A 26,494-nucleotide genomic window follows, 5' to 3' on the forward strand; every position below is an offset into this window, starting at 1 on the left:
AGAACTCATCCAGTTCTCATCCAGTTCTAAACATTGGTGCTCACGTACCATGCTGTGAATGGATGGGGTCCAGCTTACATCCAGGACCTGGTCCAACCCGACATCCCGACCCGCACTCTCCGCTCTGCATGTGATAAACTGCTTGTTCCTCATCACTGAGAGCAAAACACTCGACTAGATCTCCACTCTTTGCTGTCCTGCTGCTAAATGGTGGAAGGAGGTCTCTGAAGACATCAGGACCACAGAGAGCCTTCACATCTTCAGACTAAAGACACACCTCTTCAGACTCTACCTCTACTAACACACTAACTGTAGCACTTACATTGGACTTATAATGATACTTATCTATCACAAGTTGTAAAAGAGCTTATTTGATGAAACTGCACTTTCTTGTTTCTTGTGAAATGCACTTGTCACAATGGACCTGAACCCAGATGCACGACTCCAGAGGCAAAGTTCAAAATCAAAGTTTATTGGACAATTGATTTATTTTATTGTATTGATTTATATCATATACCACGATTATGTACCAGTAATATATAAAGTGATTTTGACACATCAGAACACTCACAGGGGTTCCCCTTCATCCCCACAGAAAAATTGTCCAGATAGACAAAGTAGTTACAGAGTTATTACACTTTTTATCATGGTATGGCATTTTTTGGAGCAGAGGCCAAAAACACCCTCGGGTGCAACGACCTGCAGCATTTGACCAACTGAACCCAGTGAGTATCTGGATCTAGTGTCAGGGGAGGAGCGAGAATTGGCAAAAGAAAATCTATTCAAAAGTCAAGTCAAATTCGTTATTTTTCTACTTGTATTAAGTGCACCACAGAAGGAGGACTTGCAGACAGATGATGACCGCCTGGGTCACGGTTTGGGGCATCTTAATCGTCCTTTTTCAGGTGAGATTTTGTGCCGTTTTTTATTAATAACACAACCACTACCGGCTGTTTCTGCCGTTCTTTTGTGTTAGATTTAGAGAACGAAAGATAAACTTGCCAAACTTGTAATTTAAAGTTAGAAATTTTATGTCTTTACAAATGGTCTCCATGGGCCTCGCTCTACGTTTATGAACTCGGCAGATTAAGTTCTCTTTTCTAAAGACGAGTTCATGGGGTTTTTGATGGTCCTGGGACAGTTTTGAAAATAAATTCCCTTTTTACTTCAGACTGCTAAATGCTGAATGCTAAATTAAGCCTTTCAGATGTGAATTTGCTGCTACATCTGTTTTATATTCATGATATTGTCTTTGGACAAATTGTTAGACAAAATAAAAAGGATTAAAACAAAAACATCCCCTTGAGCTCTCAGTACGTGGAGATTACACCAATGCTGACACCAAGCAGGCTGAAAGGGTTCCCCTGTTACCTACTGATGGGACACTTCTATACATCCTCATTATGATTAATGAAACTGCTTTTTTCTTCTCTTAGGCCTCCGCTTTAGTGCCAACCGAGAAGCCAACATGTGTACCTGGATTCCAGTCGGATATGTTGGTTTACCAGGTGGTCAGGAAGCACCTGAGGCTGGGCACGAGACTGGGAAAAGGTAGGTACAATCCAGGAAGCCACTCTCACTCAATGGCAATGCAGACCTGCAGGGCAGGCACGTGCACAGATAGACCCGTAGTGCTGCTCAAGCACCTGCCTGTCACGGCTCGCTCGACTAGCCGTCCCCTAAAATGTGAGGGCCCAGAATGCAGACGCTGTGGGAGTTGGACGTGAGAACAATGTTTATTAGGTGGTGTTTGTAGAGCTTCGGGGAGGGGGGGTGTTCAGACGTGGGTAGATGATTGACAGGTGTGATGGCAGGAGTGATCCAGCCTCCGCCCCAGGCTCCCAGGAAACCTGCCCCGCCCTCACCTAAGACTCAAAACAGCAACAGCCAAGCATGATCGTGACACTGCCCTTTTGCCCTGGGCGAGAAAAGTCCCCCTTCTGCTGGAGGCCAATTCTTTTTCATTCATTCATCACTATTTAAGAATAAAAATTACTCTCTCTGTCATCAGTTTGGATGTGTGATGATGATTGCTTAAAATAAAATGAACTAATAATAGTAGCAGCGTAATTATTCTTTAGAAACGTTATCAGTCTACATCAAACTTATTCAAACTCTGCATTAATGGAAACAACAACATAGAGTTGACCAGGTTTTGGCTGTAAAGTATGTGGGAGATGGAGCTTCAAACTGTCCCACTGGAAGACGCAGCAATGACTTTGTAGAATTCTTTTAGTGTTGGGTGCTGAAGACTTATTTGTTTCTTTGTTTTCTCTAAATGTTCTGCATTTGTAATGGTTAATTATTTCCACTTTGAAATTCCAGTGGGCTTCTCTGACTGCACGGAGCGCAGAGCCTTTCCTTTCCACAGCGATGACGGCCATTTCACAGTGCAGACAGACGGCATGTTGAAGGTCAGACTTCGAAAGCCTCGACTGTACAGTTTCCAACTCTCCCCTTGTTTCTGAAATCCGTCCGCATTGTTTTGTGCCTTTAAAATGAATATATGTAAAATAAAATGAAAATAACTAGTACAGTAAAAGTGACTCCTACGTTTATACTTTGGGTCCTCCTGCAGCTCAGATGCTATTTAATATCTTCAACGCTTTGGGTCTTCAGGAGTTTGTTGACATGTGGAGATGCTTTAACCCAAATCTATTACCAGCAGGATGACCCTTGCTCATGGGCTGATTTCTCCCGTGTCGCCCCCTCTAGGTAAAAAGACCGATTGATATTCATCGTCATCGGGAATTCACTATCCATTCCTGGGACTCAGAAGGTCACAGAATAAGTGTTCCTGTCCGAGTAGTGCACCATGGGCATCGCCACGGGAAACACCACCATGATGTTGAGCGTCACTATGGAGAACGCGAACACCACAACCATCTGCACCGCCACACCAAAGTGGACTCTGCTGAAAACACCGAGGTACACCACGGCATGAAGTATACTTAAAATAAAACGATTTGCAACATACACCAAATTGTGTTTTTATCAAGGCTCTTTAACAATTGACATTATGAGAGGCAGGTGTGTCAGTGAAAAGGTTCTGCATGCAAAGACCTGTTTCCTGACACTGCCCCACTGTGGCTGTGTATGAATGGCCCAGGCTCAGTGGCTTGATTCTGTTAGCATCCTGTACGTCTCTTTCATACCAGGCCTACAAGAAGACTTCCTGCTGGCGTTCTTTTTTTCGCCACTGCTCTTGATGCATTGCAACTTACTGAGGTTGACAATAAAAGTATTGTAACCCGAAAAATGTAATAAAAATTCAGACAGAGGTAGTAATGTAAGGTAATCTCATTTCATTTATTTTAAGAAAAAATGCTTCACCTGCAGAGCATGATGTATAACTTTTTCCGGTCATTTTAAATTTGAATTGGTTAGGTCCTTTTAGTTAAAAGTAATATTGCAACATTAAGTTGTGTTTTCCCAATTGCGGACCGGAAGGCTGCATTCGTCGGCCGCATTTGAAGAAGTCGATGTGCCTTCAGAACTGTAACGTTAACTGTAGAAAAACGACAGGGTTTCAACTACGCATTAACACTCAGATATGCACACGCACACAAACGCAACATCCCAACATAAACTCCCTCAAAGGGGTAAAGGGTACTGTGGTATATTGACTTGATTTAGCTTTATTGTTGGAACAGTACAGATGCCACTTGGACCTCAGTAAACACTTTATTATAATTGTAGCGCATGCGCAGTACACGTTAGCAGAGCTTTCAGTGGCCGAATAAAGGGAAGAACATTAGGCTACATGCCTCGTCAATACCTAACAGCTACATGGGCAGCAGGTCTTCCTCTTAGAGTTGATGTGTTTATGTTGTAGTTCTCCGCCGTATCAATCACCATCCAATGTCTAGAGTCTGTCTCACTAACTGGCTACAAATGTACTTTTTTCTTCCAGAGTACAACAGATCAACAAGTGCCCATTTTGCAGTTTGCCAAGTCTGTTGAAGGTCTGAGGAGGAGGAAGAGAGACTGGGTCATTCCTCCAATAAGCGTTCCTGAGAATAGCAGAGGACCCTACCCACTAAAAGTAGCTCAGGTAAGAGGAACTTACGCCCCTTTGGATTGGATACTAAACTTTTCTATTTTCATTACCTGCATTTATTTTATTCCTTGTTTTCTTTTTACAGTAAATTCATGCTTCTCTCCCCACTGTATATAATTTCCATTTTTATTTAACTTAACAAGTTAATTACCTGGTTTTCTTAAGCCTTAAGTGAAGAAACTTTATCATGGGAAATTATAATCAGAAAGCATGGATGTTCTTGGGTCTACTATGACTGAACTATTAAAACAAATCTGGTATCCATGTAAAACATTGTACGTGCTCTTGGTTTCTGTAGATGCAGATTAACTCTGACCTCGGTGGTACTTCTTTACTACGGGGAAAACTCTTTAGCGATACTGTCACTAATGTAATGGTCAGTGAGCGTGGTATGACTCTGGCCTGGTGTGTTTCTTCCAGATCCGTTCTGATAGAGTCGGGAAAATCTACTACAGCATCACTGGGTCAGGAGCTAGTGAGGCTCCTGTTGGCATTTTCGCCGTACACCGAGACTCTGGTAATCTGTATGTCACACAACCACTGGATAGAGAAGCAAAAGCATCTTACATGGTAAGCACCCTCTTATGTTAGTTGACTCGTCTAAATCAGCCAGCGAGGCAAATGGAGACTCTTTGTACTCCTTTCCTTTCGGAATGTATTCTGTTAGAATCTTCATCACAACTTCAATGTGTAATCTGGCCACCATGAACTAATTCATTCATTATTATTGATTAGAGATCTCCTTTGAGCAGGCTAGCCCCGCCCCTTCCTGTCATGTAGTACCACTTGTTCCTCGACAGACGATGGCGAGTCACTGTAGCATCCAGTCTGTCCTCAGTCCAACATGAGAGGACCAAGATGTAAAGCTGCCCTGAAGGCTTCTTAAGAATACATCCATGATCGTTGTACTTAAGTGGCAGAAACAAGAAAACTACTCACAACCTCGTCTTATTCTCACTGGGAGGCTGCTTCTACTGGAGCACAGCGTTCCCCTGTTCTGGGATGGAGTCTCTATTGGTAGTCTGCTCAAACTCATCCAGAAGAAACCTCCGTTCCTTGGCTCTGATCCTGGGGGACTGACCCCAATCCTTGCTGGATGAAAAAAGTATTTTGGTGCCTTTCCAACACCTGCAGATCACAGATTTGGAGGGAAATCAGTGGCACAAATGTTTGTTGTGCCAGCTGTATAAAGCATCTAAATGGATTATTCATCATCATACAGTTTTATAATTCAAATGTATTTGTCCCATTCAGTTTCACGCACACGCTGTGGCAGATGGTGCAGGAATTGCTGAACAGCCTATTGAAATTATAGTGAATGTAATTGACCAGAATGACAACAAACCAGTCTTTGCTCAAAGCACCTTCCTGGGAGAAGTTGCAGAGAGCTCACCAGAAGGTACAGAACGGATCTCCTTTCAGCCTGAAGATGTCTGTTGATGTTCAATGTTTTCACAAGACAGACCACATTTAAAGTTCTTGTGTTTTCCCTCGAGCTTTGATACTCACTTGACTTTAATCCAGAACCTGCTCCAACACTGAGGGACCTTTTCTTATGTGACCTGTGAACCCACAGAATAATGTGGTCTGCTAGGGATGGCAATTCTATCCTTTAATCATCCTCCGCTCCAAGCATCCTGTAGTTGAAGAAATACTCATATTCTCACAAATATGTGAGCATCTGAATGAAGGTGACACTAATGGCAGATGACAAAATCAAAAACAATCTTTTCCCTTTAGTCATTACTCTTAACTGGTAGTGGTCTAAATATACTTTTTTATTTACATGCAATTCGTCATAGCTGTAGATCGTACATTACTTTATAGATTCAAGGGTCACTTTAGTCCACAAGATGGATTATGATGAGACTCTTAAAATGACTTTACTGAATGACGGCCATCATCACAATCACCAGGTGCTTTGTGAAGTCTGAAAGTAAACTTGTCCACAGATTTATTAGCCATTATACAGCCTCTAGCTATAAAGCTGCCCAATCATGGTTTTATCTCAATTTCATAATTGTTGGAATGAACATTTTGAATACTTTGCCCCCCCCCCCCTCCATGAATATAAAATACTTACTTTTGACCTGACTTCTGATCTCCAGGTTCTGAGGTGATTAAGATTGAGGCCACAGATCTTGACGAGCCAAATAATGACAACTCCGATATCCGCTACCGTATTCAGAGCCAGGATCCAACTTTGCCCTCGGACCCTCTGTTTGCCATCAACCCGATCACTGGCGTCATCAGAGTCAACGCTGGGGGGCTCGACCGAGAGGTTTGCCTTCTAATAGTCTGTCTCTGACTCCTTTTTTCTTTGTTTGTCATCACGTTACATCACACAAGCCATTGCTAATAGGACTTTCATTTAGCTTCTTTGCCTTTCTAGATTCAGGAATCAGGATCAGGAATCAGGAACCATTTATTGCCAAAATATGTCAAACATACAAGGAATTTGTCTTGCCGGTTGGTGCGTGATAGTAGACAGTATAACAACTGACAAGACAGCAGTGCACAAGTAATACAATAAAATGAAATGCTAATGCAATGGGTTAGTAGAATAAGGCTATGGGTTAGTACAAAACAAGAGAATAAAGTTAAAGTTAAAAATTAAAAATATTTAAAAAGTTACAAAATATTAAAAAATAAAGTGCAGTGACGAGTGACGACAAAGCGACGAGTGAAAAATGACAGTTAAAGTGACGTGTGCAGTATGAAGCGGAGTGACCGGTGGAATGTCAGTCAGTCAGTGGGGGACCGGCTCTGTTGATGAGCCCGACTGCCGACGGGAAGATACTGTTGTGCTTGTTGTGCTCCAACAGAGTTTGTAAAATGACATAAAACATGTTTATGCCTTTCAGGCGTGTTAAAGTCATTGTGTCTCTTCTGACAGAAATACCCAAATTACACTCTGGTGGTTCGAGCAGCAGACATGAGAGGAGAAGGGTTGAATGGGGAAGCAAAAGTCATCCTTACGGTCACTCATAGCAACGACAATGCTTCGGCCGTCACTCAGCCTGCGGTAAGTACAACATGATTCTGACGGGTCATTTCTGCTTCAACTGCGGAGCATGATGTTGTCACAACTTCTCCAGTGGGAACCCAAAAGCAGACATAGATGTTGACCAGGTGAATATTTATTTGACACGGGGAAGTGGTATTTCTAACGTGCAGACAGGAGAATACTGGTGATGTCGTGGTGTGGGGAAAAAGTTCAGGTTGCCAGGGGGAGTGACGGGAATCCAGGGTGAGTGACTAGTGACGGAGATGAGAACAACGGTTCAGTACACAAAAGCACAAAGCGCCAACAGAGATCGATTGACAGCTGAGGCTTGATACGCGAGCGCACATACGGGTATGGCTAACGATCCGGCAGGGACCGGATGTCAGGTCTCTGCTTAAATGCTGTGGTGATGATGATCAGGGCCAGGTGTGTTGATAGGGCACAGGTGGGAGCCGGCGCTGGTGATCTTTGTTCTCCCGCCTTGTCGTTGCTCGGCAACCGGAACAAACCAACAGACAAGCAGGATACCCTACTCAGGGAGCTGGGATCATGACAGATGTATAACTTTTTCCGGTCATTTTAAATTCAAATTGGTTAGGTCCTGAACTTTTAGTTAAAAGTAATATTGCAACATTAATCTATGAAACCGCCACAACCTCAGTAAGATATTAGTCCATCTCTAAAGTATGAAAGTTAAGGCATTAAAGCAACTTTTCTCTGCTAACTACGGTCGGATGTTGGCAGACGAATTGCCGTCCACAACACACCGGCTCCCAGTGAGGTGAGCTGGTCATTGAGGTATTTGTGTATATTGTGTATATCAATCTTTTTTTTAAATCATTTTTTAAACAAAGTGTTGTGTCATATATTATAACATTTCATCGTTGGATGTTTGAGTGAATTCTAGTACCCCGGGCCGGCTTACCTGTCTCCTTCCGGAATAAAAAACAATCTTCGGTTGCTTCCAATGCATGCTCGGTCGCAAAGGATGCATCAGATGTACAAACGCAACATCCCAACATAAACTCCCTCAAAGGGGTAAAGGGTACTGTGGTATATTGACTTGATTTAGCTTTATTGTTGGAACAGTACAAATGCCACTTGGACCTCAGTAAACACTTTATTATAATTGTAGCGCATGCGCAGTACACGTTAGCAGAGCTTTCAGTGGCCGAATAAAGGGAAGAACATTAGGCTACATGCCTCGTCAATACCTAACAGCTACATGGGCAGCAGGTCTTCCTCTTAGAGTTGATGTGTTTATGTTGTAGTTCTCCGCCGTATCAATCACCATCCAATGTCTAGAGTCTGTCTCACTAACTGGCTACAAATGTACTTTTTTCTTCCAGAGTACAACAGATCAACAAGTGCCCATTTTGCAGTTTGCCAAGTCTGTTGAAGGTCTGAGGAGGAGGAAGAGAGCCTGGATCATTCCTCCATTAGGCGTTGCTGAGAATAGCAGAGGACCCTACCCACTAAAAGTAGCTCAGGTAAGAGGAACCTAAGCCCCTTTCGATATTAAACTATTTGTTCTGATTATTTGTTTGCCTGCTTTTTATTTTACAAAACAGTACATTCACATGTATTGTTATATCTTTCTCTATAAAACTCTCCCAACTCTATAGTTTTCTCCAATTGCTCTTTATTTATCTTTTTTAAGTTATCAGTGGAAATTATAATCAGAAAGCATGGATGTTCTTGGGTCTGCTGTGACTGAAATATTTAAACAAATCTGGTATCCATGTAAAACATTGTACGTGCTCTTGGTTTCTGTAGATGCAGATTAACTCCGACCTCGGTGGTACTTCTTTACTACGGGGAAAACTCTTTAGCGATACTGTCACTAATGTAATGGTCAGTGAGCGTGGTATGACTCTGGCCTGGTGTGTTTCTTCCAGATCCGTTCCATTGAACATAGAGTAAAGAGAATCTACTACAGCATCACTGGGTCAGGAGCTAGTGAGGCTCCTGTTGGCATTTTCGCCGTACACCGAGACTCTGGTAATCTGTATGTCACACAACCACTGGATAGAGAAGCAAAAGCATCTTACATGGTAAGCACCCTCTTATGTTAGTTGACTCGTCTAAATCAGCCAGCGAGGCAAATGGAGACTCTTTGTACTCCTTTCCTTTCGGAATGTATTCTGTTAGAATCTTCATCACAACTTCAATGTGTAATCTGGCCACCATGAACTAATTCATTCATTATTATTGATTAGAGATCTCCTTTGAGCAGGCTAGCCCCGCCCCTTCCTGTCATGTAGTACCACTTGTTCCTCGACAGACGATGGCGAGTCACTGTAGCATCCAGTCTGTCCTCAGTCCAACATGAGAGGACAAAGATGTAAAGCTGCCCTGAAGGCTTCTTAAGAATACATCCATGATCGTTGTACTTAAGTGGCAGAAACAATAAAACTACTCACAACCTCGTCTTATTCTCACTGGGAGGCTGCTTCTACTGGAGCACAGCGTTGCCCTGTTCTGGGATGGAGTCTCTATTGGTAGTCTGCTCAAACTCATCCAGAAGAAACCTCCGTTCCTTGGCTCTGATTCTGGGGGACTGACCCCAATCCTTGCTGGATGAAAAAAATATTTTGGTGCCTTTCCAACACCTGCAGATCACAGATTTGGAGGGAAATCAGTGGCACGAATGTTTGTTGTGCCAGCTGTATAAAGCATCTAAATGGATTATTCATCATCATACAGTTTTATAATTCAAATGTATTTGTCCCATTCAGTTTCACGCACACGCTGTGGCAGATGGTGCAGGAATTGCTGAAGAGCCTATGGAAATTATAGTGAATGTAATTGACCAGAATGACAACAAACCAGTCTTTGCTCAAAGCACCTTCCTGGGAGAAGTTGCAGAGAGCTCACCAGAAGGTACAGAACGGATCTCCTTTCAGCCTGAAGATGTCTGTTGATGTTCAATGTTTTCACAAGACAGACCACATTTAAAGTTCTTGTGTTTTCCCTCGAGCTTTGATACTCGACTTAAATCCAGAACCTGCTCCAACACTGAGGGACCTTTTCTTATGTGACCTGTGAACCCACAGAATAATGTGGTCTGCTAGGGATGGCAATTCTATTCTTTAATCATCCTCCGCTCCAAGCATCCTGTAGTTGAAGAAATACTCATATTCTCACAAATATGTGAGCATCTGAATGAAGCTGACACTAATGGCAGATGACAAAATCAAAAACAATCTTTGCCCTTTAGTCATTACTCTTAATTGGTAGTGGTCTAAATATACTTTTTTATTTACATGCAATTCATCATAGCTGTAGATCGTACATTACTTTATAGATTCAAGGGTCACTTTAGTCCACAAGATGAATTATGATGAGACTCTTAAAATGACTTTACTGAATGACGGCCATCATCACAATCACCAGGTGCTTTGTGAAGTCTGAAAGTAAACTTGTCCACAGATTTATTAGCCATTATACAGCCTCTAGCTATAAAGCTGCCCAATCATGGTTTTATCTCAATTTCATAATTGTTGGAATGAACATTTGGAATACTTTGCCCCCTCCAATGAATATAAAATACTTACTTTTGACCTGACTTCTGATCTCCAGGTTCTGAGGTGATTAAGATTGAGGCCACAGATCTTGACGAGCCAAATAATGACAACTCCGATATCCGCTACCGTATTCTGAGCCAGGATCCAACTTTGCCCTCGGACCCTCTGTTTGCCATCAACCCGGTCACTGGCGTCATCAGAGTCAACACTGGGGGGCTCGACCGAGAGGTTTGCCTTCTAATAGTCTGTCTCTGACTCCTTTTTTCTTTGTTTGTCATCACGTTACATCACACAAGCCAGTGCTAATAGGACTGTCATTTAGCTTCTTTGCCTTTCTAGATTCAGGAATCAGGAACCATTTATTGCCAAAATATGTCAAACATACAAGGAATTTGTCTTGGCGGTTGGTGCGTGACAGTAGACAGTACAAGAGAATAAAGTTAAAGTTAAAAATTAAAAATATTAAAAAAGTTACAAAATATTAAAAAATAAAGTGCAGTGACGAGTGACGACAAAGCGACGAGTGAAAAATGACAGTTAAAGTGACGTGTGCAGTATGAAGCGGAGTGACCGGTGGAATGTCAGTCAGTCAGTGGGGGACCGGCTCTGTTGATGAGCCCGACTGCCGACGGGAAGATACTGTTGTGCTTGTTGTGCTCCAACAGAGTTTGTAAAATGACATAAAACATGTTTATGCCTTCCAGGCGTGTTAAAGTCATTGTGTCTCTTCTGACAGAAATACCCAAATTACACTCTGGTGGTTCGAGCAGCAGACCTGAGAGGAGAAGGGTTGAGTGGGGAAGCAAAAGTCATCCTTACGGTCACTGATAGCAACGACAATGCTCCGGCCTTCACTCAGCCTGCGGTAAGTACAACATGATTCTGACGGGAGATTTATAGATTTACAATTGACTAAACATCTCCCCAAGTGAGACGGTGTCCAATCCTAGCTCAGAAACCATGACTAGTCAAAGCAGATCTGTCATATTTTGGACTTGTTTTAGTTGACCATTTTTCTAATCCTCTGTTTTTGACTCTTACTTTCTTCCCAGTACGAGGCATCAGTTGAAGAAAATAAAATAGACGCTCATGTCATTACAATGTCGGTCACGGATGGCGATGAGCCACTTTCGGCTGCCTGGAACGCCGTGTTCACAATTGTCGCTGGTGATCCCGGAGGACTTTTTACTGTGAAAACAACAGAAAGTAACAAACATGAAGGAATCATTTCTACTGCCAAGGTAGGAAATGCAGTTTTAACATTGTGAATGATTTTCAGCAACAATTTATCTGTTTTTTTAGATGACAATCCTTGCAAGGGATTTATATAATCTGAGAGCCGGTTGTCCAGCAGTAGATGTGAAACATTTGCCTGATGAATTGTCCTGTGCTTTTCCTCTAATCCAACAGGCTCTTGACTTTGAGAGAAGCACCCAGCACACTCTTCTGGTTGCAGTGGTGAATGAGGTTCCTTTTGCCATTCCACTGCTCACTGCCACAACCACAGTGGTGGTGACTGTGCTGGACGTCAATGAAGCTCCAATCTTAAACCCAATGTAGAAGCAGATGTCAAGACGTCAAGCATATCTGGCAGGTTTTAGACTTGTTGTAGTTCTGTTTGTTTACTCCCCGCCATGTTTTCCCAGTCTGGGGCATCAGTAGAAGAAAATAAAAGTGACGCTTATATCTATAAAACTATTGGATTACTAACAGTTGAATCCGGTTAACAGTCCCCTACGGCACCTTTCATCAACATCAGATTAACCAGGAAAAACGTTTTCCAGTGGCCTCAATTAAGCGGTTTCAATATTTTGATAAAAGGGGTGGAGTTTAGGGTGGAGTTTGGTCGGTTGAGGTGAGTACACCTCAACCACGAAGAACAGTGACTACTTGGCCAGTTGATGGGACCATAACCATAACAGAAATAGCACTGAAGCAAGTGTTGGACACCACCAGCCTCACTATCCTCAAAGAACATACACACAACCACCATGAGCATACAGGACCTGGTCTTCTCCCCAACAGACCTTACTCCCACCAATCCAAAGTCACCAGGTTAATTGTAATTGTCCACGACGTAATGTAAGGGATAACCCTAAAATCTCTTGCTCATGTTTCAGCTAACTGTAAACTTCACCCCGACAGCAGCAGCAGGTCAATTTTAGTCCAGTTTTGAAGAACTGAAAAATCCAGATAACAAATAAAATATTCAACACACTACAACGTTTTGTTTGTACTTGTATCACAGTATCCTGTACTTTCAATATTTACATCTTACAAAAACCAAATCTTTTTATTTTAAATATGATTCTCAGTTTAATTTTCTTATTGAAGTCTAGTCACAGAGTTTTAGGAAACGTGGTAACAGTATATGTGCGCATTTTGCTAATGACTAATAAAGCAAAATTAAGTTTCCTTTAAAAATGTACACCTTTTGATATGGTTTCCTTTTTCTGGCTGATATTGTTTCATTTGGAGCCTCAAAATGTTCATTAGTTAATAAGTGATCAAGTAATCATCAAATAAATATTACATTACATGTAATTTAGCTGACGCTTTTATCCAAAGCGACTTACAATGAGTGCATTTCAACCATGAGGATACAAACACAGAAGAGCAGGAAAGAAGAAAGTGCAATTTCAATCAAACAAGCCAATTTACAATTTGCTATAAATAAGTGGCGTTACAAGTACAATTTAAGTGCTACAGTTAGTGTTTTAATGTCTTTAGTCTGAAGATGTGAAGGCTCTCTGTGGTCCTGATGTCTTCAGAGAGCTCCTTCCACCATTTAGGAGCAGGACAGCAGAGAGTGGTGATCTAGTCGAGTGTTTTGCCCTCAGTGAGGAGGAACAAGCAGTTTATGAGATGCAGAGCGGCGAGTGCGGGTCGGGATGTCGGGTTTGACCATGTCCTGGATGTAAGCTGGACCCCATCCATTCACAGCATGGTATGTGAGCACCAATGTTTAGAACTGGAAGGGGGCAGCCACCGGTAGCCAGTGAAGAGAGCGGAGGAGTGGAGTAGTGTGGGAGAATTTCGGAAGGTTAAAGAACAGTTGAGCTGCTGCATTCTGGATGAGCTGCAGAGGTCGAATGGCGGTAGCAGGCAGACCTGCAGGAGGGAGTTGCAGTAGTCCAGGCGGGAGATGACAAGAGCCTGAATCAGTACCTGCGCTGCCTTCTGAGAAGGGGACGTATTCTCCTGATGTTGTAGAGTGTTGTGTTGGGATCGTGTTGTCGCAGTGATGTTGGGAGTCAGGGAATGTTGGCTGTTGAGTGTGATGCCGAGGTTCCTTGTGGTTAAAGTGGGCGTTAACACGGAGTTGCCAAAGTTGACCGTCAAGTCCTGGGTCGGAGAATCTTTTCCCGGAAAGAGAAGTAGTTCAGTCTTGTCGGGGTTGATTTTCAGATGATGGGCGGACATCCACTGACAGATGTCAGTTAGACAGGCAGAGATCCGTGCCGCCACCTGGGTGTCCGAGTAAGGGAAGGAGAGAATTAGTTGGGTGTCATCGGCATAGCTGTGGTAGGAGAAGCCATGCGAGCGAATGACAGCGCCGAGAGAGTTGGTGTGGAGCGAGAAGAGGAGGGGACCCAGGACGGAACCCTGAGGAACTCCAGTAGTAAGAAGACAAGGTTCCGACACAGATCCTCGCCAGGTTACCCGGTAGGTGCGGCCGTCGAGGTAGGACGAGAGAAGGGAGAGAGCAGAGCCTGAGACACCAAGTTCCTGCAGGGAGGAAATAAGGATCTGGTGGTTGACTGTGTCAAATGCAGCAGAGCGGTCCAGAAGAATGATGACTGAGGAGAGAGAGGCGGCTCTAGCAGTGTGGAGTTGCTCTGAGACAGCAAGGAGAGCAGTCTCTGTGAAATGGCCTACCTTGAAGCCTGACTGGTGGGGGTCAAGGAGGTTGTTATGGTGGAGATAGGAGGAGAGTTGGTTAAAGATCGCACGTTCAAGGGTTTTGGACAAAAAGAGAAGAAGAGAGACCGGTCTGTAGTTGTTTTCTTCAGAAGGGTTGAGGGTAGGTTTCTTCAAGAGAGGGTTAACTCTTGCCTCCTTCAGAGAATTGGGAAAACAGCCAGATAAGCAGAGAGCATTGTTGATGAGACAGGTGTGGAAAGGAAGAAGGTCAGGTGCGATAGATTGTAGAAGATGTGATGGAAGGGGGTCACCTCTGTGGCGAGCATGGTCACCTCGTCACCGCCTGCCCCGTGAAGGCCAACTTGTTCGTGAGTCATGTCACAGCAGTTACACTTACCCCACGACGATTAACCAGTGAAGATTAAACACCATAATCAAGACTTTGAGCTGGGAGTACTGATTGACACAAATCCCGGTTAAGAACAGATATCCCCTTCCCCTCAGGACTACGGTATTCAACCAGCTTCAACAGGCACAGATTTTCACCAAACTGGACTCACGCAACGCTTATCATCTGGTTTGCATTAGGGAGGGGGATGAGTGGAAAACGGGGTTCAACACGCCATACGGACATTACAAATATCTAGTCATGCCTTTTGGCCTCAACAATGCCTCAGCAGTGTTTTAAACTATGATAAATGACGTGTTGAAAGACTTTTTATACCAGTTTGTATATGTTTATATTGATGACATTCTGATTTATTCCCCTGACCTAGACACTCTCCATCTCATTCAGGACTTTTATAGAGATCACCCGGACATTCCAAGGACGTCTGGTATTCGGCCTTGGGGGGGTGGGGGATGGGAGTAATGTCACACCTGTATGTGAAGTTCGATTTTTGTCCTGTCTCCATGAAATGAACTCTCCTCTCATTTCAGGTTCCTTGTCCTTCCTCATGTGTCACCAGTCTGATTGTCTTCCCTGATTCCTGATCGTGTCCACCTGTTCCCACACTTCCCTCATGTGTACTTATAGTCTGCGTCTCCCCTTGTCCTGTACCAGTGTGTCATGTCCTTTGGCTTTGCACACCCGCCCCAGGAAAGAATCAAGCCCACGTCACAGTTTACGCTTATACCTTGTGCCACCTTGTGGTCTCCTTAGTTGGCCTCGTGCCGTTTATAGCTCCACAGCTCCTCAATTTAGTTTAGAGCATTGGTCTTCAACAGGGGGTCCGCGGAGGTACTGCAGGGGGGTCGAGATTTTTTTTTTGATAAGACAATTTTTTTATACTTCTTACATTTTTTTTCTTTCAACCAATTTTTTTCCCCACAAATTTAAATGTCTTCAGAATCACAATTGTATTTATTGTCTTTAAATCCACATTAACATAAATCCAACATATTGCGCGAAGGTCAAAAATAAAAGATGGCGGACCAAACTCCGTAGATGGTCGTATTTGTACCTAAAAGTTGTTTGTTTGACTTTTTTTTTGCTTAGATTTTTTTTTTAATTACTGAGAAATAGACACTGTAGGCTACAATGTAAAAAAAACCTTTATTGTAACTGAAAAATAAGTCTGAGGGGATTTGCGAGGTGTATGAGCCACCTACCTAATGTTAGCATGCTACTACCTACAAGGTTAACAACTTGCTAGCGGCGTGATTGGATTGTTGACCTGTCAATCTCACTAGAACGTCTCTGTTAACACAACACCATGCGCCAAACTCCTCCTCAGTCATTTGTTGGATCGTGTCAGTCCGCCATTATTGAAAAGAAGATACCTTTGTAAAGACCGAAAATGGATCGTTTTGTAACTCAGCAAAAAAACTCCACTAGCGAGAGAGAGAAACCATCCACCTCAGAAACCACAGGTGAAGGGGCGGCACCTGCTGCTGATGTAGCAACTAATAAGGGTAAGCGCAAACGAGAGAAGACACGAAAATATACAGAAAATTATCTGAAATTCAGATTTACCAAGGAGACAGCTGACATTGAATTACCAATGTGTGTGTTGTTTGCTCCACTGTGCTGTCAAATGAATCCATGAAGCCATCTAAGCTGCAGCGTTACTTGGAGACAAACCACAGCCACTTAAAAGACAAACCTGTAGAATACTTCAAAGCGAGTATCAAATCCCTCCAAGGTCAACAAACATTGATGAGAATATCAGCCAAAGTTGGTGAGCTTGAAATTCTCGTATCAAGTTGATCTTCGGATTGCCCAGAAGAAACAGCCATACACACTTGGAGAGGATCTAATATTGCCTTCAGCCACTGACATGTGTAAAACATTGCATGGTAATGATATTGACATTAATAAACTGAAATGTATTCCACTGTCGGACACAACCATTGCTCGCCGTATTGACGAGATGGCCTTTGATGTGAGGGAGCAACTGACGGAGAAGCTGAGCTTGGCAGATGCATTTGCATTACAATTAGATGAGTCAACAGATGTGGCAAAGGACGCCCAGCTTCTGGCGTTTGTGCGCTTTGTCGATGAAGAGGAAATGCAGGAGGAATTTTTGTTTTGTAAGCGCCTTCCTGAACGCACAACTAGTTTGAAAATCTTCAGAGTGATCGATGTTTTTTTCAGGGAAAACAACATTCCATGGGCAAAATGTATCGTGCTGTGCACCGACGGTGCAAGGGCCTTGGCTGGTATAAAAAGTGGACTAATCGCGCTTGTAAGGGATGTGGCTCCGCACGTGATTTGGACGCATTGCATGTTACACAGGGAGGCACTTGTTGCCAAAGACATGAGCGCTGAATTGTCAGATGTCATGGACTCAGTCGTGAAAGTTGTAAATATAGTCAAGAAGAGTGCTTTGCAAACGCGTCTCTTCTCTAATCTCTGTGCTGCTGAGGGAGAAGAACACACTAGGCTACTGTACCATTCTGAGGTGCGACGGCTTTCACGGGGAACTACGCAAATCTATTGGGGAGTTTTTACTTCTCAAAAAGCGCACGGAGCTGGCTGCACTTTTCAGTGACAATGTCTGGGTCACCAAACTTTCATATCTTGCTGACATTTTCGCTGAGTTGAACAAACTAAACAGTTCCATGCAAGGTCACAATACACATGCCAATCAGCTGTATGACAGAATGGAAGGCTTTCTCAAAAAAATCAGAAGATGGAGGGAACGCGTCGGGGAGGGAATATTTTCCATGTTTCTGTCAGTGGATGAGCTGGGGGATTCTGCTGTGCTCTCGCCTCCCGTAACACGCGCAATTCTTGCGCACTTGGAGGCGCTCGAAGGACAATGTGGGAACTACTTTTCTGAGGCTGACTCCTGGCGCAGGGACAAGGCTTGGATACAGTTTCCATCCAGAGACAACGCAGCAGACGGCACACGCCTGACAGTGACAGAGGAGGATCAGCTCATCGAACTATCCACTGACCGTACGTTCAGAAATATTTGCGAAACAAAACCACACAGTTCTGGATCTCTTGCCAGAAAGACTTTCCACAATTGTCATCAAAAGCAATAATGAGCCTTTTGCCCTTTGCAACAACTTATCTTTGTGAAAGTGGATTTTCCTCACTCACCTACCTGAAAAACAAATACAGGTCAAGGCTGCAGCCCGAGGCCACCCTATACCTTTCATGCTGTTAAATGTTAAGTTAAATTCAATGTTTAATTTTTTTTTTTGTATTATTTGAATAGCTTAGTATTGAATGCACAATAACAGGGTATGTTTATATGGCACTAGGCGCAGTATATAATAAACACAATTTTATGCAATTTATATAGTAGGGGGTCCCTGCTCCATCTCGCCATCAGTTTGGGGGGCTTGGTTTAGAGCCTTTTTTGATTGATTGTTTTGTTTGTCTTTAAGAGAGATCTTGGGTTTTCTTTTGTTAACTATTCAGCTCGCTTAGTTTTGCTGGAGCATTTCCCCGTTCATCTCCCTTCGGAGAAGTTTTTTGTTCTTCATTTACACAAAACTATGTTGCACTTTATTCGTGCTGAGATGACAGAATATTCTAGATTTGGTACTGATGTTGAGCTTCTCTTCATCCACTACCTGCGTACAGGCAGAGATAGGCAGTATTTCTACTATTGTATTTGAAATACGTATTTTAATTACTTCTGAGTATTTTGTAATTTGTATTTGAAAGGGCTGATAAAGATCTAACATAACAAAACTTCAAATCAAAATGAATCAAAACGCAGTTCACGGATTCAGTCGTCAGTGGGACAGATGTCAACTAGCCCTGCAGGACAAGGGCAGGCTGCAGCGTGTCATCCGCTCTGCAGAGAGGGTGATCGGCTGCAATCTGCCGTCCCTGCGCATCTCGTTCGCCTTGATCGAGACTACAAGGCCATCCTGGCCAGTATGTACTGTCACGGGGGACTCTTGTTGAGGACTCGGACGCAGAGTTAAGGTTCAGTAGACGGTTTTATTGTCCAACAAAAAAACACAGGGAAGTCCCTGGGAACAAAAAACTTCTCCGAAGAGAGATGAACGGGGAAATGCTCCGGCAAGACTAAGTGATAGTGTTGTTACCTCTGACCCTCCTGCTTCTAAGCTTATTTCGAAATATGAACCAGTGCAAGGCGAAGCAAATGTATCGGTGCTCAGTTCGTTCGCTACCGATCACGTGATCAGTGACGTCCGAAGCTTCAGTCCGGCTCACAGTCACGTGACCGCTTTGATTTGATTCAAATGGGCGCGAAACAGGGTTCGGGCTTGTCTGTTTGATACAGTCAAAGTCAGTGTTGTTGTTGTTGTTGTTGTAGTAGCAAAGAGCAAATTTACAATGGAACCTGTGTCAAAGAGAGGTCGCTCCGGGATGTGGGAGCACTTCAATTTGATTTCCCCAAACAAGGTTAGCAATAGGCAGGCAAAGTCTGTCATTTGTATTGTGTGATTATGGATGTTTATTTCTATTTGTGTTCTGTAGTTAAACTATGCATGTGCCTTTATTTTATTCATGAAAAATGTCCTTTTGTAAATTCTGTTGTCAGGTCCAATGTTTGGGTTGCCATCAGCAATTGGCTTATAACAACAACACCTCATCCACGCTGAGGCACTTTCGTGCCAAGCATGAGGCTGGTCAAGCTGCAGCAAGCATCCATGCTGGGTACAATTCTGTCACGGTTTGGGTTCATGTCCTGTTTTATTTTGTAGTTTTCTGCCTCTTGTCTCCCTGGCTAACTTCACTTCCTGCTCTGTCCTGTCACCCCCCTGTGATTGTCTGCCGTGTCATGATTGTTTCCACCTGTGTCCAATCACCTGCACCTCCCTAGTGTATTTAAGTCATGTGTGTCTCCTGTCACTTGTCACGTCATTGTTAATTGTACGTAAGCCCATGTCCACGTCATAGTTCCTGTCTTCTGTTCCTCGACTACGTTTATGCCTTTTTGGATTTGAGTTTGGAATTTTTTACTATTAAAGTCCCTTTTTGTTTCCTGCAAACTCTGCGTCTGAGTCCTACCTTCCCCAACGTACCTTCCTGACACAATTCCTCTAATTCAGTAAGTCCCTTCCACATGTAATCTTAATGTTATAAATATATAATATATGTTTATACGTTCATTTTATTCCAGCATTTACTCATTAAAAAGTACTTGCAGTGGTAATATATTATGTATCCATGGCTTGTTGTTGTATTGTAGGTGATGGGATGGCCAAGAGTGACGAGACACTGGTGAACATGATTGTCAATGATTCGCAGCCCTTCAAGGTATGATATTTATTTGCCACATACATTGAGATATTTGTGTAAAACACAGTTACATTTCTTTTCCTGTTTAGGTTGTGGATGATCAAGGGTTTAGGGCCTTGGTGTCTCTTTTGGACCCCACCCATAGATTTCAAGGCAGACCTTGAAATCTATGGTGGAGGCCAAGTATCATGAGGAGAAGCAGAAGGCCAAAGAAAAGGTCCAGAAGGCTACTGCTGGGGCTTTGACCTCTGATATGTAGAAATCCATCCACATGGACTCGTACCTGGCCTTCACTTGCCATTTTGTGGATGAAGAGGACGGAGAGCGGCACACGGCGTCAAATATTGCCTCTGTGAAAGGGTCCATAATGGAGGAATGGGGAAGTTATGTGCCTAACTACAGATGGGGCCTCTAACATGACCCTGTGTAATACCATGATGGAGATCAGGCACAGCCACTGCATTGCACATGCATTGAATTTAGTTGAGAAGAAATCATTGAAAATTGGTCTGGAGGAGGTCCGCACTAAGGCGAAGGATATTGGACATGGAAAGGCTGTATGAGCAGAGAGAGCCAGTGGGTGCAGCCTTGGCCTCTCTGCAAACAGATGTAACACCACCACTCTCAAACCAGTACGCCAGTATTGGTCAGTGCATTGCACTTTTGCACTTTTGGGCCAGCCTACTTAAATTATTTTAAGCTCCTGCAACTTCTGTATTATTATTATTGTTGTTATTATTGTTATTATTATTATTATTTATTATTTATTTTATTTTTTTAAAGAAAGAAATTCAGCTTCTCCCATTTGTTTCATTTTCAGCAGTTCTTTAAAATAATTCTTATGCCTGTAATTTCAGCAAATGTGTTAAAATTCCCTTCAACTTTCTGTATTTTCAGCTATTGTTAAAAATTCATTTCAGCTTTGAGCTTTAAGCATTCCAACGCATTTTCTAGTTATTGATTTGACCGTATCCTCTGCCGCATGGGGACTGCTATCGGATTCAGGAGCAGCGCTGCGGTTTTGTCTTCGTGACGTCACTTCCTGGCGTCAATCTAGTCGGACGCCGTTGTCACCGGCACTCCGCCTCTGGTGGCGTTTTTAAAGAGACAGCTGGTTTTAGAGCGAGCCATTGTCACTGTGCCATCCTGGCTTTTGCACTAATGTGAGGTGGCTATCTGAGCCGCCTCGGGACTCCGTTAACCGGAGCTATTTTGATATTCTTTGTTTTTGTGGTATTTCCCTCTGAGAGCCAGGGGGTGTTTTGGGGTAACTGTGTCCTTTCTATTTTTTAGGTGCTGTAAGGTGCGTGCGTGCGTGCGCGCGCGCGTGCGCCTTACAGGGTGCCTCTTTCGTTTGGGATCCTCGCCTGTACTGGACCCCCCTCACCACTAGTACGCCCTCCCCTTGTTTAAATGTATACTTATGGCTCATTGTTTTAGTATTGTTGATGTCGTGTTACTTTTACTCCATAAATGAATAAAGTGTTTTGTTCTGGAACTGAGTGACTGAGTGCCTTAAACGTGTTTGTGTGAGCGAGGTTTAAACCTCGGGTGCAATTCCCGTTGCAAGGACCTGAAGATTTCAATTACATCGTGTTCAACCTTCGACCTATGTAAATCTGTACTATTGCCACACATACATAGAAAGATTTATATTAGTAAAATTACTAATTGACGGTCGTGTTTCTCTTTAAAATAGGACACCACTGCCTTCCAAATAGAAACACAAGAATACAGAAATCTATTTTGAATTTATTGCCAAGTTTAACAAAGATGTACACCCAACACACACTAATGAAAGGAGATCAAACTCATTTTTCTTCACTTTGTAAAGACTGTGTAACAGCTGTTCTATCCATGGCTGACCAGCAGAAGGAGACCAATTCCCATGTATGTTTCAGCCTGTAGGGTCCAGGAATGGAAAGCGCTAGAATGGCTCACATGGAACAAAAATGAAACATGAATTACTTTCACTTTCACAAAAGAAGACTGCTAAATAACTCCTATTTATTTAAAAAGAAACTAGAAAAACACTGGTCAATAGAAGAAGAAATTAATGAATGTTATTCGTTATTTGTTAGCAGTTCAGTTACAGTAGAAATGCGGACGTGCTTGTTCGTCGTCTCATATAAGAGTGACGACAAGTAGCTCCTGTAAGCAGGCGTCTGCTGCCTGCTTCTGCCCGACTGCTGTATTATTTGCTGACATGGTGACATTTTGCAACTGTCTCTGCATTTGAGTGTGACTGTACTTCTGTTTGCATTGGAAGAGAGGCCCAACCAGCTTTCTGAGCCTGACGGAGTGTTTAACTATCTTATTCTAAATCACTGTTGGGTTTTAGATTTAGATTCACCTTCAACGCTTGCCCCTCGCTGCTTTTAAAGGTGGAGTTGCTCGTCGTGTTGACTAATGTTAATGACTGTGGTTCTGAAGAGGAACCACACCTACACTCAGAGAGCCATGACAATAGACTGGCGGTTAATCACATGCAGGGAGAATAAAGGCAGGCTCAGCGTAGGGTGCGGTCGGGAGCTTTTAGAGGTAAACAGCAGCCAGGCCTCGTTTACGGCCCCAGGGCAGTCTTCACCTTTTCAGAGGTTAAGTCAATGAAGTTTCATGTGTCAGTGTTTGAAGAGTTTAAGAAAAATATTGTGAATGTGAATATATTTATTTTAGAAATGTCCAGCTAAAAACCCCCCGACATCATCGAGCACACTGAAGTCCTACAGGTGAGTTCATACCCAACATGATCAGGGTGTTTGGGTGGCAGCTAAGGCATCTGGTCTGAACTCTGCTCGCACACATTTAGAGTGTGAACATAAGCACAACTGATGAGCTGAGTCAGCAGCTTCTTGCAGTGCTATGGGAGATACAGCTAATTGCAAGTGGATATCTTACCTTTTTGGGGGTATGATGTCATCCTAAATATCCCTAACGCAGCTACGCGTGGCAAACAAAACAAAACTCGCATGAGCCATTAGCCACAAAGATAACATTCCAACTCATGCCCCTAATGCCATCAAATGTTGATTGGATAAAAATATCCAATTCCAATAAAAAGAAGATGATGAGTATATCAAGGAGACAGCCCCAAATAGGACAAAGGTTTTGGGCCAATAAAAGATGTTTTGGAATGGCATTGTACACTAATATGATCAAACAGAATTGGTGTGATATTTTACGTTATATAACACGACTGTCCAACAATACATTAATCCGTCTGCTAAACGTTGTGACTTTCTCGCCACGTCCAAGCCTTTTGGTCTCAACCATAATGGCCTTCTGCCAGCCACCGGCCCCTGGTCAGGACCCCTCGTTGTCACTTTCAGTTGCACCTGGTTACCCAGCACGTTTGACCCATCTCACCTTCATGTAAAGCAGTAGGCTTTTATATTTAACAAGAGCCTACTTCCATTATACATACACACACTGCCTTAAACCGATGATTGTTATTTATATGTTTTAAACGGATACTGAAACAGGAGAATTATTATGAAAATGGAATATTTGAGGCAGGGCATGTGGAACTGAGTCTCCATAAACCAGTGTGTGTGTGTGTGGTCATGGCACCCAGTGCAACAGTGGGGACAACAATGGACCTCTATGGAATAAGATACACACAGAATACTTGTTACTGGGGTCCATCCTTCTTTTTATTAGATTTATTACCAATATGAGCAATAACGGTAAAGTTCCAAGTTACTCATACTGAGACATACTTACTCGTTTCATTTCCAGATTGTTGTCTCTTTGAGCTGTCTAGTGTAAAAGACCCAGCGAATTTAGCTGCTACCATTGAGGATCATCAATGGGATTCTAGAGAGAACCAGTTGAACCAGGGGGATGGCTTGTGTCGGGAACAGGAGCAAAAGTATGCTCATATTTGTTCATTTTTAGTAGTAACTTGTGAGTCACGTTGAGTCCATCACAGCATGACTCTCCACAGGCCTGACACACACCCCCACACACACACACACACAAAACAGGAAGTTTCAAGTGGGCGACTATGAGAGAAGCTTTTACTCATCATGACAGTGTGATTGCAAATGTTTCACCACTCAGAAAACCATTTCCCGTTTGCTTATCACTGCTGGGTACAACTTAGGGTTTGTTAAGTTAGGTTATCATGATGCTACAAAAATGATCAATAGAATAGAATTTATTTATTTTGTATAGACCAAAATCACAAATTGCAGTCCAGGCTATTCTGAGCCAGCACTAACTATAAGCAAAATCAGAGAGGAACGTTTGAAGCTTTATCTCAAAAGTGCCATGTAGGTGAGAAGAATCTTCAATTCTATTCCTGATTTAACAGGGAGCCAGTGCAGAGAAGCTAATACAGGAGTAATATGATCTCTTGTCTTAGTTCTTGTTAGTACACGTCCGGCAGCATTCTGAATCAACTGCAGAGGCGTGAGGCATACAAACAGCATGATAAAGAATTGCAGTAATCTAGTCTAGAAGTCAAAAATTGATGATTTAATTTTTCTGCGTCACTTTCAGACAGGAAGTACTTGATTTATTATAAAATTACGTAGGTGAAAAAAGGCTTTCTTTGGCCATTTTTATATATGCAATGGGGGGATTTGATACACTGCCGATTTTGCAGGTTTTCCCACTTACAAAGCATGTAGTCTAATATGTATCATAGGTACTCTTCAACGGAATCTAAAATAACAGCCGATGTGAGGGTTTCTGGACAGAGGATGTCGTATGTGCACAGACAGAAGGGCCCCCGAGGCTGATTTGCGATTTGGGGCTATAGGCCTACAAAATAAAGTGAATTGAATTGCAAAATAATGCTCGTATAGAACACAGACACGTGTTCAGTCGGTCTTAGTTTAGAGGTTACGTATGGAAACCCATTTGCGCCACAAAATCGGGTTCGAAAGGCTCCTTGTTCGCATCGCTGTGGTCACACAGGTCTCGCTGATGAGATATTGAACCCGGAAGTCGGAATCTGTGAATCACTTTACCGAACTGTGGTTCTACTGGGAACCCACTCACTCACCCTCATAACAAACGGGGAGGACTGGGGCGTCTAAATGATCAGCTGTATTTCAGAGTCCGACTCATTGGGGGATGGAATACGTCCCGGGTGCTATTTGTTCCGTAGTTATTGAACCGGTGTCGTTCCTCGGCTTTGCGCATGCGCGCGCGACTTTCAGTCTGGACGTGACGCGCGTCTCCGCGTGACCGCCGCTGGACTGCTTGCGAGCCGCCCGGTTTCTGCGAGACTCGCCAAGGACAGTAACTGCAAAACAATACGTGCTTTCACACCGCAAAGGTCTCCAATAAAACCACCATTCCGACTTTCTTACCCGTTGTTTTGTGGCGGAAATGGGCTTCCGTAGTTAGCCAACAGACGCGAACGTGCTGAAACGCTATTCAGGAGGAGGGAGAAGGTCCCTCTTCCCCTGTGTGGCGCTTCAGGTGAAACCGCACCTCCACACACATTCCAGGAAAAGCCATCATGACTGGGCATGTCTTGCACCAACACACACACACACACACACACACACAATAACAATATAAAACGCTTGTCCATTGTGGTTTCAGACGCTTCACTGGAAGCTTCTCGCTGCAAAGCGAAAGTAGTTTGTGCCTGTTAGTGCATGCCTCATAATGTGACTGTATGTGAAGCTCTCACAAGGGAAGCAATGGCTTTACAGCCATAAAGATTTGATGGGAGCTAAAAGCTTGCAAATGGCCTGCTGATGGGCTTTTAACGTTGAGTCGTGTTGCTGAATGATGGGAGTGCTCTGGTGCTTGGTCAGCTGCGGATATACACAAAAACTCCGTAGGCTGTTTCCTCTGCAGCCAACGTTCAGTTCTAAAGGTTTCCCCCTGTTCTCTTTAGTCGGTTCAGAATTGCACCATGGTTTCCAATCATGCAAACGTGTAAAGAAGTATGTGATTGAGGTTATTTTAGTGCATCCCGGTTTTAATGTCTCCGTAGTTGTTTTCTTCTTGTCATCTAAATCCTCACCATAGAGATGGAAAACAATGCTATGATATAATGTCCATGTCTGCAAAGTGAGAAACCAAATATTCTATCACATACAGTACACTTTATTAACGACTCAACAGATTGTTTTGCAAGTTATAATCTTAAAGCATTGCACTTTGTCAACCCTGTTGTTTTAAATCCTCCAGTTTCCCCACTGCTGTCAGCAGATACCAGATTACCCGAAACACTGACCTGACAGTTAATGATTTACACAATAACCTTCCAGCAGCCTCAACTGAATAAAACGTCAAAGGAGCAAAATTGATCTCGGTCGAATAACTGTTTTATGTGTTATTTCATTATGTAGGGTAATTTTTTCTAAAGGATAAAGTCAGAGCACTAGATGAAGTCA

The 26,494-nt window shown here is 43.1% G+C and overlaps 1 protein-coding gene across 3 annotated transcripts in view; it reads left to right on the forward strand.

Moving 5' to 3' along the window:
- The first annotated feature begins 763 nt into the window (after nucleotides 1-763).
- Nucleotides 764-26,494, forward strand: part of LOC120820444 (cadherin-1) — a 42,239-nt gene continuing 16,508 nt past the window's right edge. Inside the window, exons 1-11 of one of the 3 annotated variants that reach the window (XM_078104620.1) lie at nucleotides 764-905; nucleotides 1,437-1,551; nucleotides 2,326-2,414; nucleotides 2,716-2,928; nucleotides 3,914-4,054; nucleotides 4,481-4,630; nucleotides 5,315-5,459; nucleotides 6,169-6,341; nucleotides 6,957-7,085; nucleotides 8,417-8,557; nucleotides 8,966-9,121. In XM_078104620.1, coding sequence (XP_077960746.1) covers nucleotides 855-905; nucleotides 1,437-1,551; nucleotides 2,326-2,414; nucleotides 2,716-2,928; nucleotides 3,914-4,054; nucleotides 4,481-4,630; nucleotides 5,315-5,459; nucleotides 6,169-6,341; nucleotides 6,957-7,085; nucleotides 8,417-8,557; nucleotides 8,966-9,121 — 1,503 coding nt within the window. In that variant the 5' untranslated portion in view covers nucleotides 764-854. The remainder of the gene's footprint in view (nucleotides 906-1,436; nucleotides 1,552-2,325; nucleotides 2,415-2,715; nucleotides 2,929-3,913; nucleotides 4,055-4,480; nucleotides 4,631-5,314; nucleotides 5,460-6,168; nucleotides 6,342-6,956; nucleotides 7,086-8,416; nucleotides 8,558-8,965; nucleotides 9,122-26,494) is intronic. The other 2 variants (XM_078104622.1, XM_078104621.1) reach the window with 2 other exon arrangements.

Source organism: Gasterosteus aculeatus, chromosome 6 (genome assembly GCF_964276395.1).
Source record: "Gasterosteus aculeatus chromosome 6, fGasAcu3.hap1.1, whole genome shotgun sequence".
NCBI lineage: Eukaryota > Metazoa > Chordata > Actinopteri > Perciformes > Gasterosteidae > Gasterosteus > Gasterosteus aculeatus.